Genomic DNA, 14,240 nt, shown 5'->3' with positions numbered 1-14,240 from the left:
GAGAGGAAAAAAATGTAATAGGAGGGAGGAAGCAAGGAAAGAGTGTATATGAACGAATGGGAGGAAGAATGTGAATGAGAAGGAAAGCGATAGAGTGAAAGGAAAGAGTTAAAAGAAGCATCTGAGTGAATGAGAGAGTGTTAATGCCAACTGTAACAGTGAATGAGAAGATATGTGGGAGTAAACAAGAGTGGCAAATGCACTGAGAAAAGAAAAAGAGTGAATGATAATTGTTGGATTGAATTTAGATGAGAGGGAAAGAGGAGAGTGGGAATGGAAGACAGTGCATGAGAGTTTGGGAATGGGGAGAAGTCAACTGATCAGACTGGGCTTTTCAGTATATTAAGCTTAGTTAGGCAGTCACTCTGTACGCAGAAAAATAAAGCTCAAGAGAACATTGGTTAAAATTAGTAATTTTGCATGAGAATACCTTCACTTCCTCATATGATGAAATTTTATTATTTAGCAATAATTACAAGAATTAACTAGCAACCTCCCTTGTGAATTTATCAATGTGATCCCTTCGGAAAGGCTCTTCTAAAAAGACATGCACAAATGTTGATGAAGAACACCAGAACCCACTAATGGCTTAAAAATACATGGATTTCTGTATTAGGAAACTCATGAGATTGTTTTTAAATTGACTGATTCTTAAAAATGGCAAAAGTTGTTTCACCATTGTAGAAGGGGCCATCAAAAATAACCTTTTAAAAATTAAAGCTATATGCATTTTACCAAAATATCTTCAGCTAAGTAGTTTACATTACAACAGAAAGATGACAAATTTTCCTTATTTTGCTGTTTATACTGACTTAAATGAGAGCTGCAGCTCGTTCGGACTTCTGAAAAAGACTTCTCAAGCTGGACACCGAAAATCTGAGACCAGTTCTGAAAAATGTAGTTGCATGTCTCTTCGTTTCATCTGTAGTTTTTAGAGAAGGCTTATGCTGGCTGATGCTGTATATTTAAGAGAGAAGGTGGGTGAGGTAATATTTTTTTATCGGACCAACTTCTGCCGGTGGAAGAGACAAGCTTTTGAGCTTCACAGAGCTCTTCTTCAGATCTAGAAAATGTAACCAGCGTGTCACAGCTAAACAGGTGGAACAGGTTGTTAAGCATAAGGGGTTAACACACATTACCGAGGAATATCAAGACTCACAAACCATCTCAAACCACTCACCACATAAAGGGCCAGTTTCCTCCAGGACGCAACCGACTTCCTCCAGAAACTCCACAATATTAACAATTTCCCTCAGAACACATTCCTTCCCACCATGTATGTCCCTTTCCTATACACCAATATCCTCACTGTGATGGCATCACAGCCTGCCTAAAGACAATGGACAATACTCAGATATGCACCTCAAAGACGTCACCAAACTAATCCATTTCATTCTCACCCACACTACTTTACATTTAACACCACACAGTTTGTCCAAACCACGGGAACAGTCCCGGGTACTGAGATGGTTTCTCAATATGCCAACCTCTTCATGGGACACGAAGCAAGAATTTCTGGGAAAATGCACCATAAAACCTGTGATATACATTGATGACACTTTCATTCTCTGGACAGATGACCGAACTCCCTCACACATTTCCACCACAACTTCAACAGCCACCATTTGGTTTCTTTGGTGAGACATGTCTACTGGGAAATGGCCTGAGGCCATCAAAAATCACTTCACAGTCCATTAAACCATCCGCAGGTGATAATCCAAGTGTGTTCTGCTGCACAGGACTGATCCTGGGCAACGTGCAGGCAATTCTCCCTTACTCCAAAAACCTTGTCTCGGAGTACATAAAGAGAAAGGAATATTTTCCCCCTGGTTATGCAAGTGTGGGTGGGTCATCAGTCATGTTTCAATTACTCTAATTCTGGGTGGTCAGGGAAGGTGCATGATACTTGCATCTTTAAGAATACAGGTCTTTTTGAAAAGATGCGAGCACAGATTAGCATATTCACATTGGTGGGGCTAAAATACAAACTGTGTTTCTCAGATGCCCAGCCCCGCCTTTGCTTCCCTGACTCATGAAACCATACATCTGGCACCAAGATAAGAACAAGGAAAGATTTAATTACCACCTAAGTATATGCAAGATCACAGTGGAGCATGTGTTCGGCAGATTAAAGGGTCAAGGTCTTATGAATAGCCTGGATCTCAGAGAGCCAAATGTTCTTGTTACTGCTGCATGTCGTGTTTTACATAAATTTGCAAGGCTATGGGGGAAAATGGTATTGGGGGGGACACACGACTGATTTTGAGGAACCTGACATGGGCAATTAGCTTCATCAGCAGGTCAGTTTTGTCAGTAGGTCTTAAAACTGGGTGTGGACACATGCAAGGCTGTGCCAACAGAAGACAAGTTTTACCAGTAAACTTTGTAGTGTAGACGAGGTCTCAGAACAGGTGACAAAAACAAACAAATACATTTAATTGAAATAGCACCTTTAGTCATTAATCTTTGTTGTGACTGCTTATTAGAAACCAAGAGCTATAGAAAGCAAAAAACACTCTTGTATGAATGAAAAAAATGTAGATCTTATCACATATTCCACATTGTACCTGGAACAGCAAGATAAGAAGAAAAATTGAGGAAAATTGAAGTTAGCCTATTTCTGCTTTTTGCAGTTCTACTTTCCAGTAACGTACGTTGTCTTACTTTTACTGTTGACAACGTGGACTTTGAAGGGAACCCCTAAGAATACTACTTGACTCATCCAGATTAATCATATAACAATTTGCCTGAGTCGCAGGACTGCTGCTCTTTCTGATCATATTCTTCTTTATTCCCTTTATGTTTCTTCTAGACTGAATAATCTTTTTTATTATAGGCTTTGTTTCAGATGCAGGTAAACTGCTTTGGGAATGGTCCTAAACTCCCTAAAGACTGCATTTCCATTTACTTGGGTCATTTTTCAAGCTCACTACGTAGGCCAACATTTTGGTCTTTAGTAATATCCAGCAGATGTCATAAGTCAAACAGGAGCTCTGACAGGAAGCACTTGGAAGGGTGAAATGGAGAAGTTATATTTGTGGAAACAAAATTAATCTCAATATTAAGGTTTGGAGTCTGGACACAGTTCCACACTATGCTGTACATATGTACTATGTCTGTTTTCCCATTAGAACCCATTCCTCTCTCCAGGATGCAAAAGTTAACATCTTTTTGCACTCTGTTTTGAAGCAACAAGCCTCTGAACAGCTACTGAACTAGGTAGGTGAGAGACTGGAGACATGAATCACTATTATTTGTATTCGTGTATCACCCAACTGTCTCAATTAAAATAGATCCCCATTGGGCTAGACAATGCACAACATACATACAAATACTGCTCCACCCTAAAGAACTTACAACTAAAGAAAGAAAAAAAATTCAAGTTGAGGGAAATGGAATACAACATGAATGCAAAATAATGAGGGTAGTCATGGGTAAACATTTTAATAATGTGGAACTAATGATAAGTTATTAAGGTTTAAACCTTGCTTTATTATTTTTAGCCTTGCCTTTTCCCCATATATTTAACCCTAGCCTTTTTCTATTTTTAAAGTAACGTGAGTGGGGAGTGACAGTTCTTGCAGAAGTTGCTAAAACATGCATTAATGTCTTTACTTTCAAGGTTCTTCAAGGCCTACACCCACCCTACCTATCATCTCTCATTCAGTATAAAGAGTTTGACTCCTGCCTGATGCCAGCCTCCATTGCTCACTTGTTATACAGTATTTTAAAACAAGCACTTTTGTGCTTATCTCCTATGCTGCCCCTCACACTTAGGAGGAGTTCCCTGTAAACATCCTGAAAGCCATTTCAAATCCCTCATTAAAACTCATTTTTTCTGTGAGTTCTACAAAAACTTGACAACAGATAATGTGCTGAGACCATAAGAATGGCCCAACTGGGTCAGACCATAGGACCATCTAGCTCAGTATCCTGTCTTCTAACAGTGGCCAGTGCCAGGTGCCCAAGAGGAAATGAACAGAATAGGTAATCCTCAACCGATCCTTCCCCTATCACCCATTTCCAGCTTCTGGCACACAGATATGTACTACCTGTGGTGATGGACAATATTGTCTCATTGCTTCTTTACGCTCCCCCATCTGTCTGTGACCATCTCTCGTCTTATACTTAGATTATAAACTCTTTGGGTGAATGCCCATCTTTTGTTCTGTGTTTCTACAGCATCTAGACCATGAGGTCCTGGTCCGTAACTACAGATCCTTGGCATTACAATAACAAATTATTATTAAAAAAAAGTTGGACGAATAACAAAATAGCGCTTTAGATTAATTATTCCCTCCTTTACTAGTTCTTCAAGCGTCACACCGATTGCCTAAACTCAATCTCACTCAACAATACAAGGGTCAGAATAATAATAGTTTTGGGGTTTTTTTGAACAGTTGTGGACTGCTTAGAAACTGTAAGGTAATGACAGAAATGAAAGTCTGATGAGGTGACTCTATGCAATACATCCAGGGGTTCTCAAACTGGGGGTCGGGACCCTCCCAGGGGGTCACGAGGTTATTACATGGGGGGGGGTTGGCGAGCTGTCGGCCTCCACACCTAACCCTGCTTTGCCTCCTGCATTTATAATGGTGTTAAATATATTTAAAAGTATTTTTAATTTATTTGGGGTGGGAGGCGCACTCAGATGCTTGCTATGTGAAAGGGGTCACCAGTACAAAAGTTTGAGAACCACTGACATAGATGGCAGTTTTTTATCACTTGGTAATCTGGAGGCTTTTGCAAGATATCATGCCACATCACACTCATTTCATTAACTAAAAATGTATGCCTACTTCACTACAAAGCAAAAAGCCTAAGACTACATTCCCACTTATGCATCACTCTTTGAAATCATCTTCCTGTTAAAAATCTTCTAAAGATGTAACTTTTCAAGATCATTCAAAATAGACCAACAATGAATGTTTCAAGTTGATGAATTCATTTTATTTTTTGTTTTAAATCCATTGTGCATAAATATTGCACAGGTTTTAGAATAGTGCTGCAGTACCTCATTACAAAAGGACAGGATATGGACCAAGTTTCTGCCTTACCTCTGAATTTCTTGTCTTGCACAAGTTTAAAAACAAGACCCCTATCATCATCTGAACATAGTCTTTTGTCATTTAATTTATTTCCATCCAGCAATTTTATCGATCTAAGCAAATAATAAGAACTTTATTCTGGTCTGTGATAGAATTATGTCTGTCACAGGCATTTAATCAGAACCAATGGTAATGAAAAGCTAGTCAAATAATGTACTTCTGCAATAAATATAGGTTTAAGATTATTATCAAACTGAAATAATAGCTATTCAAGAGTTTTTCAAGGATCGTTCATTCATTTTAACATTTAGATGCAGTAACATTTGAGATGTGTTTAAAATACTCTTACTTTACAATTCTGCTTTGCATTTCTACAGTTTTGATTGGCTCATAAATGGAAACAGACTACCAAGAATTTTATTTGGGAACCAAAAAAAAAAAAAAAAAGAAAAAAAAATTACTTTGCAACATCTACTGGAATGTATTACCAAAGATATCCATAGCTGAGAGCAGGAATTTTGACTTGTATATTAGTAATATAACTGGTACCTCTATATGAGTAAATGGTTGTCTTTGGACAACAAACACAAGAATACAGCAAAGCATTTTCTGCACCACTCTGGCATTTCAGCAGCCGGGGGAGGGGTGCTTCCCTGTTACAGTTCATTGTTTCAATGGAACTGAACTTTCATTTAGGACTTTGCCACAAAATTCTAATGGAAGGGAATAAGAATTGTCTGGACTTCAAAGGTGACTTGATGTTTAGATTTCACCTTCTACATTATGCCTATGCAAGTTATAGAATGATGTACTTTTTAAAGATATAAATAAATAAGTGTGGGAAAAGGGAGAGAGAATTACTGAACAAATGTCAGGAAATAGAGATAAGAATGGAAAATGTCAAGATGCAAAAAACCAGCAATAGAAGTAGATAAAATAGAGTATGCTGCTGACCAAATTAGAAAAAAGCCAGTACAAATTATTTGCTTTCTGAAAATACTTTTAAAAATACCCAAGGTAAAGTACATGTCCAAAATATATGTATTCTAGCACTTAAGAAGCACACAGAAGTTAACTATGCAGTAGATTATCAACAGAGATCTCTTAATCCCATGTTTAAAAGGGGAAGTTTATTTCAAAATCAGACAGGCACTTAACGGGTATCAAACAATGAAGCCTTTCCTCACTGTTACTGCTTGGCAATGCTGTTGACTTCTTGATGAGAAAAAGTGTAGCTGGATACAACACAGGCATCACAAGGCTCAACAATACATTAGAAGATCTGGATGTTGCTAATGACATAAGTCTTCTCAGTGACAGCTCAACCAACATGCAAGTAAAGACCTAAAGACTGTCCAGCGTTGTCAGAAAGGCCGGGCTAATAATCAGTTATGAAGAAAAAAATTCAACGAGAACTCCAGCAACTCGCAATTCTAATATCACTTTGGAAGGCAAAGGAATACAGGAAGTGAATCAACTAGCATACCTCGACAGTAACGTTCAAGCCACAGGGATGTCCAGAAAGAAATAGTATCATGAATTGGCAAAGCAGCAGCTGCATACACTACCTTAAACAAGATTTGGTCATCAAAAATCTACAGTTAAAAGATGAAATTCTGAATCTTCCACTCAAATGTTATTTCTGTCTGAACACATGGATATGAAAGCTGGAAATCCAAAAAATACAGATATCCAAATGTCTTTGAAAGCAAATCCCTTAGAAAAATACTAGGTATTAAATGGAATGAATAACAAATGCCGAGATTCGTCGAAGTGCAACAGCCCATTATCTCTAAAAGTATCCAGAAAAGATGGTAACAGTTGGGACATATGTTAATAATGAAGCCAGAGCTCGTGCCACAGTAGGAATACCACTGGGCAGCTGAAGAAGGAATGACAGAGGATCGTTCATGCCATAAGTGATATGTAATAGCATGGGAAGGATTCAGACTTACCCGGAAGTTAACAGACTTCAGGTACTCAGCTCAATCTCAACCTATACACTAAACTTGGAACTACTATTTAATAATCTGCAGGATACACTATACCTATATATGTTTATTTAATCAGTTTTAACATACATTTATTCAGATAATTTATTTTTATATATTTATTATGTTAGAAAATGGTGAGTGATATTTATTAGAGTATTAATTTTTTACTTCTGATTTCTGTCAAGCTGCATTTGGATGGAAATTGGAATTAAATTAAAAATGCACAAAATCAGAATTTTATTTATTTAGTTAGTTAGTTAAATAAAGCTAGATTAAATGTACTGGATACATGAGAAAAAATAAGTTTATCAAAACATGTTCTGCATTTAAAACTAATTGATTTATCAAATCAGGAAGTATTATCAGAAGTGGAATTTATTGTTTCTGATTGCCATGTCCTTCAAGACTTTAGAACTAGAACTCATACTTGTTTTTATTTACAGATTGAAAGAGGAAAAGAAGCTTTCCCAATCAGTTTCTCAACTTTGAATGAACTAGTCCTTTTACTAAACTGACTGAATAAACTGAAAAAGAATAAAATATTTTCTGTACCCACTAGAAAGGTGACAGCTGTCAAAAGCTGGTTTAGCACTTCAAACTCTGGTCCCAGGGGCTTAGCCAGTGACTTCCATGAGTTCAGTGGTTTGAGTTTCTTTCAAAACTTCGGCAGCAAACATATATTGCTTGATTTTTTTTTTTAATTTAACTTTAATTATTTTAGTGGATCATAGCAAGCTTAGGCCTTAGCATAGGCCACCATAAAAATAAACCTATTTAAAATTGAAATTAACAAGAACTTATTTCAACAATTCTACAGTTAAATTTTTTCAGACTTTTTGTTTCATTAAAAATGTTGATATTTTGATCTTTCATTTCAATTCAGGGCAGAACACAATTGTTGAAATATCAGAATTTACTCTGAGGCAGAAATTCTGATTTTCTCTCAGCTGTAGCTAAACAAGATTGTCCCTTAACCCAGTTAAAAACTATTCCAATTTGTAGACTAAATCTTAACTGTGTTTCATAAGCAGATTTACGCTAGCATCTGACTGGAATTACTGTATTACAGAGTGGTGCTTGTAAAAGAAAACTAGCTACCACAGGGCTTCCTGGCCCTTTTAGCAGACACTCTTAACGGTTGCCTTTTTTCCTTTTTATAGTTACTCTGGCTGCTACTGAATTTAATCTTTAACACTGAAGGGCAAAATTCTGATTTTAACAGCGTTAACGACAGGGAATTAGACTGTAAATAGGTTTTCAGCCAGTCTACATTACAGCAGCCTTTATGATGATTTGCTTTAAAAAAATTAAAACTAGATCTGCTATGATTGGCGTTATAATATTTTATAAATAGCAATAATAAATTTGTAAAAATTATAATATTCTATGGAAAATACACCATGAACTATACTAAAAAAAGTCATGTGATGGCAAGAAAGAAGAGAGGTGTAAAACAGTATTTGGCAAAATTTCAACATTATTTTAATAGATAATACCTAGTCCTGCCATGAGTGCAGGGGACTGGACTAGATAGCCTCTCAAGGTCCCTTCCAGTCCTATGATTAAGTGAAAAAATTAAAGTAAATATTAACTCAATCAACCAGTTTTAACAGCTGGTCAAATACTATTCTATCAAATTATACATTCAGTAAGTATTTTTCTACTATTCAACAAGCTCAACACATTTTTAAAATGTATTAAACAAAGATGGTAGTTATAATTAAATACAACAGCAGACATTATAATACAGTAAAAGCTGTGTTACCAACCAAAACACTCTAAAAACCAGCATTTCTAATCTTCATAGAAAGTCCAGTTTATAGCCTGATAGGCACCGGGCCGGCAGGCTCTCTACCTGGCGCCGCGTGGCTCCCCGGAAGTGGCAACATGTCCCTGCTGCTCCTAGGCGGAGGAATGACATGATGGGTTCGGAATGTGGAAGGGGGAGCAGGGCTGGGTGCTGGGGCATGGGACACAGGTTCTGGGAGGGAGTTTAGGTGCGGGGAACTGGGGGCAGGTGGTTGGGACTTGGGAGGGGTTTCAGGATGCCGGGTGGTGCTCACCTTGGGCGGCTCCCCACAAGCGGCAACCTGGCCCTGCTGCTCCCAGGCGGAGGCACAGCTAGACAGCTCTGTGCACTGCCTCCACATGCAGACGCCACCCCCGCAGCTCCCATTGGCTGTGGTTCCTAGCCAAAGAAAGCTGCAGAGCCAGCACTTGGGGCGGGGGCAGCGCACAGAGCCACACCTTGGCCTAGGAAAAGCAGAGACAGCTCGCCGCTTGCAGGGAGCCACCCCAGGTGAGTGCCCCCCAGATCTGGCACCCTGAAACCCCTTCCTCATTGCAACCCCCTGCCCCGAGCCCCCTCTCGCACCCAAACTCCCTCCCAGAGCCCGCGTCCCATACCCCTCCCATGCCCCAACCCTGCACTGCCTGCCGCACCCAAACTCCCTCCCCCTTAGTTAACCGGAATTTTTCACTTACCAGCATCCCCCATTTCCCCAACATGCTGGATAAATAAGCTTTTACTGTAGACTGTTTTACTCCTTTTTGAGTACGAGTGTGGTTTGAGTTGGTAACCTACTAGCCAGTGTGAAAGGATTTGATTTTTTTTAAAATACAGACTCCTAGAACTGGTCACAACTAGTTACATATTTTTTTTTTTTTAAAGTTCTTTTACTTTTTATACACTTGTGTTTAAAAGCCTGAGAGAGTTAGAATCTGAGTTCACAGTTTAGACAGGGCCATAAGGAGAGAGGCCATCTCTGAGGTTATCAGGGCACAAATAATTTAAGGAATTATAGTAGGGCTGTCAAGGGATTTAAGAAATTTATCACAATTAATCGCTCAATTAAAAAAAAAATCATGATTAATCACACTGTTAAACAATAATAGAATACCATTTATTTAAATATTTTTGGTATTTTCTACATTTTCAAATATATTTATTTCAATTACAACCCAGAATACAAAGTATACAGTGCTCACTTTATATTTATCTTTGATTACAAGTATTTGCACTGTAAAAAAACAAAAGAAATAGTACTTTTCAATTCACCTAATACAAGTACTATAGTGCAATCTCTTTATCATGAAAGTTGAACTTACAAATGTAGAATTATGTACAAAAAAATGCATTAAAAAATAAAACAATGTAAAATTTTAGAGCCTGCAAGTCCACTCAGTCCTACTTCTTGTTCAGCCAATTGCTCAAACTAGTTTGTTTACATTTGCAAGAGATAATGCTGCCCGCCTCTTGTTTACATCACCTGAAAGGGAGAACAGACATTCGCATGGCACTGTTGTAGCCGGCGTTGCAAGATGTTTACGTGCCAGATGCGCTAAAGTTTCGTATGTCCCTTCATGCTTCAATCACCATTCCAGGGGACATGTGTCCATGCTGATGACAGGTTCTGCTCGATAACGATACAAAGCAGTGTGGACCGACACATGTTCATTTTCATTATCTGAGTCAGATGCAACCAGCAGAAGTTGATTTTCTTCTTTGGTGGTTCGGGTTTTGTAGTTTCCATATCAGAGTGTTGCTCTTTTAAGACTTCTGAAAGCATGCTTCGTCCCTCTCAGATTTCGGAAGGAACGTCTGATTCTTAAACCTTGGGTTGAGTGCTGTCTTTAGAAATCTCACATTGGTAGCTTCTTTGCATTTTGTCTAATCTGCAGTGAACATGTTCATAAAACTAACACGTGCTGGGTCATCATCTGAGACTGCTATAACAAGAAATATATGGCAGAATGTGGATAAAACAGAGCAGGGGACATACAATTCTCCCTGAAGGAGTTAAGTCACAAATTTAAGTAACGCATTTTTTTTTAACAAGCGTTATCAGCATGGAAGTGCATCCTCTGGAATGGTGGCCGAAGCATGAAGGGGCATACGAATGTTTAATTCTCAATTACTGAGGTTCATTGATATACTTTGCTTTCCATAACCAAATCTCTGTATAACTTTTCATGAATGATGTACCCGAATATTCAGATTCTAATATCTAAACTGTATTGCTAAATCTATTCACCTAAATTTGGGTTATTGCTGATTATGCACTATATGTATCTTATGATTTTAAAAACAAACATTGTATTTGTGGATAATCTAAGCACTATACCCAGATATACAGACACACTTTTCTCAACCTGTATAGTATATAATTTTAACATTAGCTTTAATAAATGTTTTATATCTGGCACGTAAATACCTTGCAATGCCAGCTATAAAAGTGCAATGCAAATGCCTGTTCTCAGTTTCTGGTGACATTTTAAATAGGAAGAGGGCAGCATTATCTCCTGTAAATGTAAACAAATTTGTTTGTCTTAGCAATTGGCTGAAAAAGAAGTAGGACTGAATGGACTTGTAGCCTCTGAAGTTTTACACTGTTTTCTTTTTGAGTGCAGATATGGAACAAAAAAATAAATCTACATTTGTAAGTTGCACTTTCAGTACTTGTATGCGACGAATCGAAAAATACAATTTATTTTGTTTAGCATTTTTACAGTGCAAATAATCAAAAATAATATACTCTTTGATTTCAATTACAATACAGAATACAACATATATGCAAATGTGGAAAAACATCCAAAATATTTAATAATAAATTTCAATTAGTATTCTATTGTTTAACAGTGTGATTAAAATAATCATAATTAATCAGTTTTAATTGTGATTAATTTTTTGAGTTAATCACCATGGATTTGTGTCTCCAGAGATAACATGTTTGTTAACAGCAAAAACGTTTTAAAATAAAATAAATAAATACATAGAGGTGAGAAATAACAGACCTCAATCCTATTGTCCCTCTGCAAATTTGTGTACACAGAGTCAATCCCTTACCCCTCTCTAAAAGTGCAGTTTCAAAAAGTTCAATGAATAGAAGATTGGTGGGGGGAAGAATAGATCTGGACAAGGAGAAGTCATCTGGAGATAAATGTGAGAAGGGAGAGACAGACAGTAGAAAAAAGTGAAACTGTTTGAGCAGCATATTGCAGAATGCACTTTTATGTAGAAATCCATGATTGAACCAAATCCACCCTGAACAAAACTTTGTTTTAAATATTTGTTTAAGTTATAAACACTTCACAATTAAAAAATCAGTTATTATTACTTCAGAAAGCTTCCAACTTTGTTTTAAAAACAGAACTAAAAGTGCATCAAAATTAACAGCCACAGATATAAATATAATAGAGAACACAGTATTTACATGGCTGTCAGAAGGCCCAAATCTGTTCAAGCCAGTGTAATTAGTACTAGGTCCTCAGTTACCCACTAAAGAATAAGCAACAACTGTCTACTCAGGTCTCCCTACATTCACAAATAAAGAACATATCAGATATTAAACTGATAAGAACAGATATAAGTTAGAAAAAATTTTCACTTCAAGGTCCCAGAAACACAGACAAGGTTTTCACCTTGAGGCCAAAAGACCAAAAACATCAAAACACTTGATCACGGCCTTGGGTAGACCAAGAGACTACTTACACTTGATCTTAGCTCTAGCTCCGGCAAGTTCCCCACTTTGTCGACTTCACTTAAATTTTCTTCACCAGAATAACCTTATGAGGTACAATTATTGATTACATGATGGTCGGGGGTGGAGCATAGGGAAAACAAATCGACTCAGAAATGAGAAGCTGGGGATGGACAACAGGGGGTGGGTGGATCACTTGATGATTACCTGTTCTGTTCATTCCCTCTGGGGCACTTGGCATTAGCTACTGTCACGGGATATTGGGCTAGATCAGTGGTTCTCAAACTTTTGTACTGGTGACCCCTTTCACACAGCAAGTCTCTGAGTGCGACCCCCCCCCTTATAAATTAAAAACACTTTAAAATATATTTAATACCATTATAAATGCTGGAGGCAAAGCGGGGTTTGGGGTGGAGCCTAACAGTTCGTGACCCCCATATAATAACCTCATGACCTCCTGAGGGGTCCCGACCCCCAGTTTGAGAAACCCTGGGCTAGACGGACCTCTGATCTGACCCACTATGGCCGTTCTTAGGCTTTGTACATTCATCCACTCACACACAAAATATGCGGCTACAAAAAAATTTCTGGCAAACTACAGGGCAATAGAATGAAGAGACCCAAGGAAAAAAAAAAAGCATTTAAAAAAACCACTGTTGAAAGCAGTAACAGAGCAAAGGAGGCTCAGAAGGAAAAGGACAAACTAAACCTTCCCACCAGCCGTGGTTTATCAGTAAAAAAAGGCAGAAACACGCAGGGCACCAAATTCCCCTAAAAACGCCCAACACCCCTATACAGAAACTCACTACCTGCTTGGCCCTAGCCTCCTCTGCCCCTGCTGCCCTCAGCCCTGCGTCCTTGCCCCGTCCCCTGCAATCCTGACCCCAGCGCCCCTTCCCCACAGGGGCGCCAAGCAGCAGTCCCATGCCGACGAGCGAGCCCCCTTGTTCCCCAGGGGCCCAGCCCCATCGGCCTTGCCCCTCGCACCCCCAGCCCCTTGCTCCCCACTGCCGACTATCCCCCCCTCGAGCCTGCGTGAGCCCTGCCCGCCCCACAGACCCCTCTCCTCCCTTTGCCCGGCGCTCCCCCGGCTCCCGCCGTGTCCTCCCCGCTAGCGCCCGGTCCCCGCCGCACCTGATAGATCCGCGGGGAGGGCTGGCTCCGCTTCAGCCCGCTGCCGGCTGTCCAGCCGTGGACGCAGGCCGCCGGCTGCCGGAGCAGGGAAGCTGCCAGCAGCCTGCGCCGATGGAAGGCGGCGAGAGCCGCCAGGCTCCGCGGAGCCCCCAACAACGCCATCTTGAAAGCAAGAGAGAAGACAGAGAGGATTGTGGGATACTGGCGGACTAGATCGGGGTGGGGGTGAAGGAGCGAGGGCGAGAGTTCGCATGCCCCCCTCACCTGACCTGGCCTGGCCTAGTACCGGAAATGGAGCCTGCTCTAGAGTAGTGTTGGTGGGAACCAGGCCAAGGATTTCAATCCATCTCTCCCACCTACCCTGTTTCCCCGAAAATAAGACAGTGTCTTATATTAATTTTTGCTCCCAAAGATGCGCTAGGTCTTATTTTCAGGGGATGTCTTATTTTTCAGAAATGAAAAATGCCTTATTATCGGTGGATGCCTTATTATCGGGGAGGTCTTATTATCGGGGGGATGCCTTATATTACAACGAGAGGCAAAACTGTAAGTAGGCCTTATTTTCGGAGGATGTCTTATTTTCG

At 39.4% G+C, this 14,240-nt stretch overlaps 1 protein-coding gene across 1 annotated transcript in view; it reads right to left on the bottom strand.

The window, feature by feature from the left end:
- Positions 1-13,848, bottom strand: part of ABCB7 (ATP binding cassette subfamily B member 7) — a 65,376-nt gene extending 51,528 nt beyond the window's left edge. Inside the window, exon 1 of the mRNA XM_034781453.1 lies at positions 13,657-13,848. Coding sequence (XP_034637344.1) covers positions 13,657-13,818 — 162 coding nt within the window. The 5' untranslated portion in view covers positions 13,819-13,848. The remainder of the gene's footprint in view (positions 1-13,656) is intronic.
- Between the last annotated feature and the right edge of the window lie 392 nt (positions 13,849-14,240).

Source organism: Trachemys scripta, chromosome 9 (assembly GCF_013100865.1).
Source record: "Trachemys scripta elegans isolate TJP31775 chromosome 9, CAS_Tse_1.0, whole genome shotgun sequence".
Taxonomy (NCBI): Eukaryota; Metazoa; Chordata; order Testudines; family Emydidae; genus Trachemys; species Trachemys scripta.
This window is presented reverse-complemented; position numbering and strand designations above follow the sequence as displayed.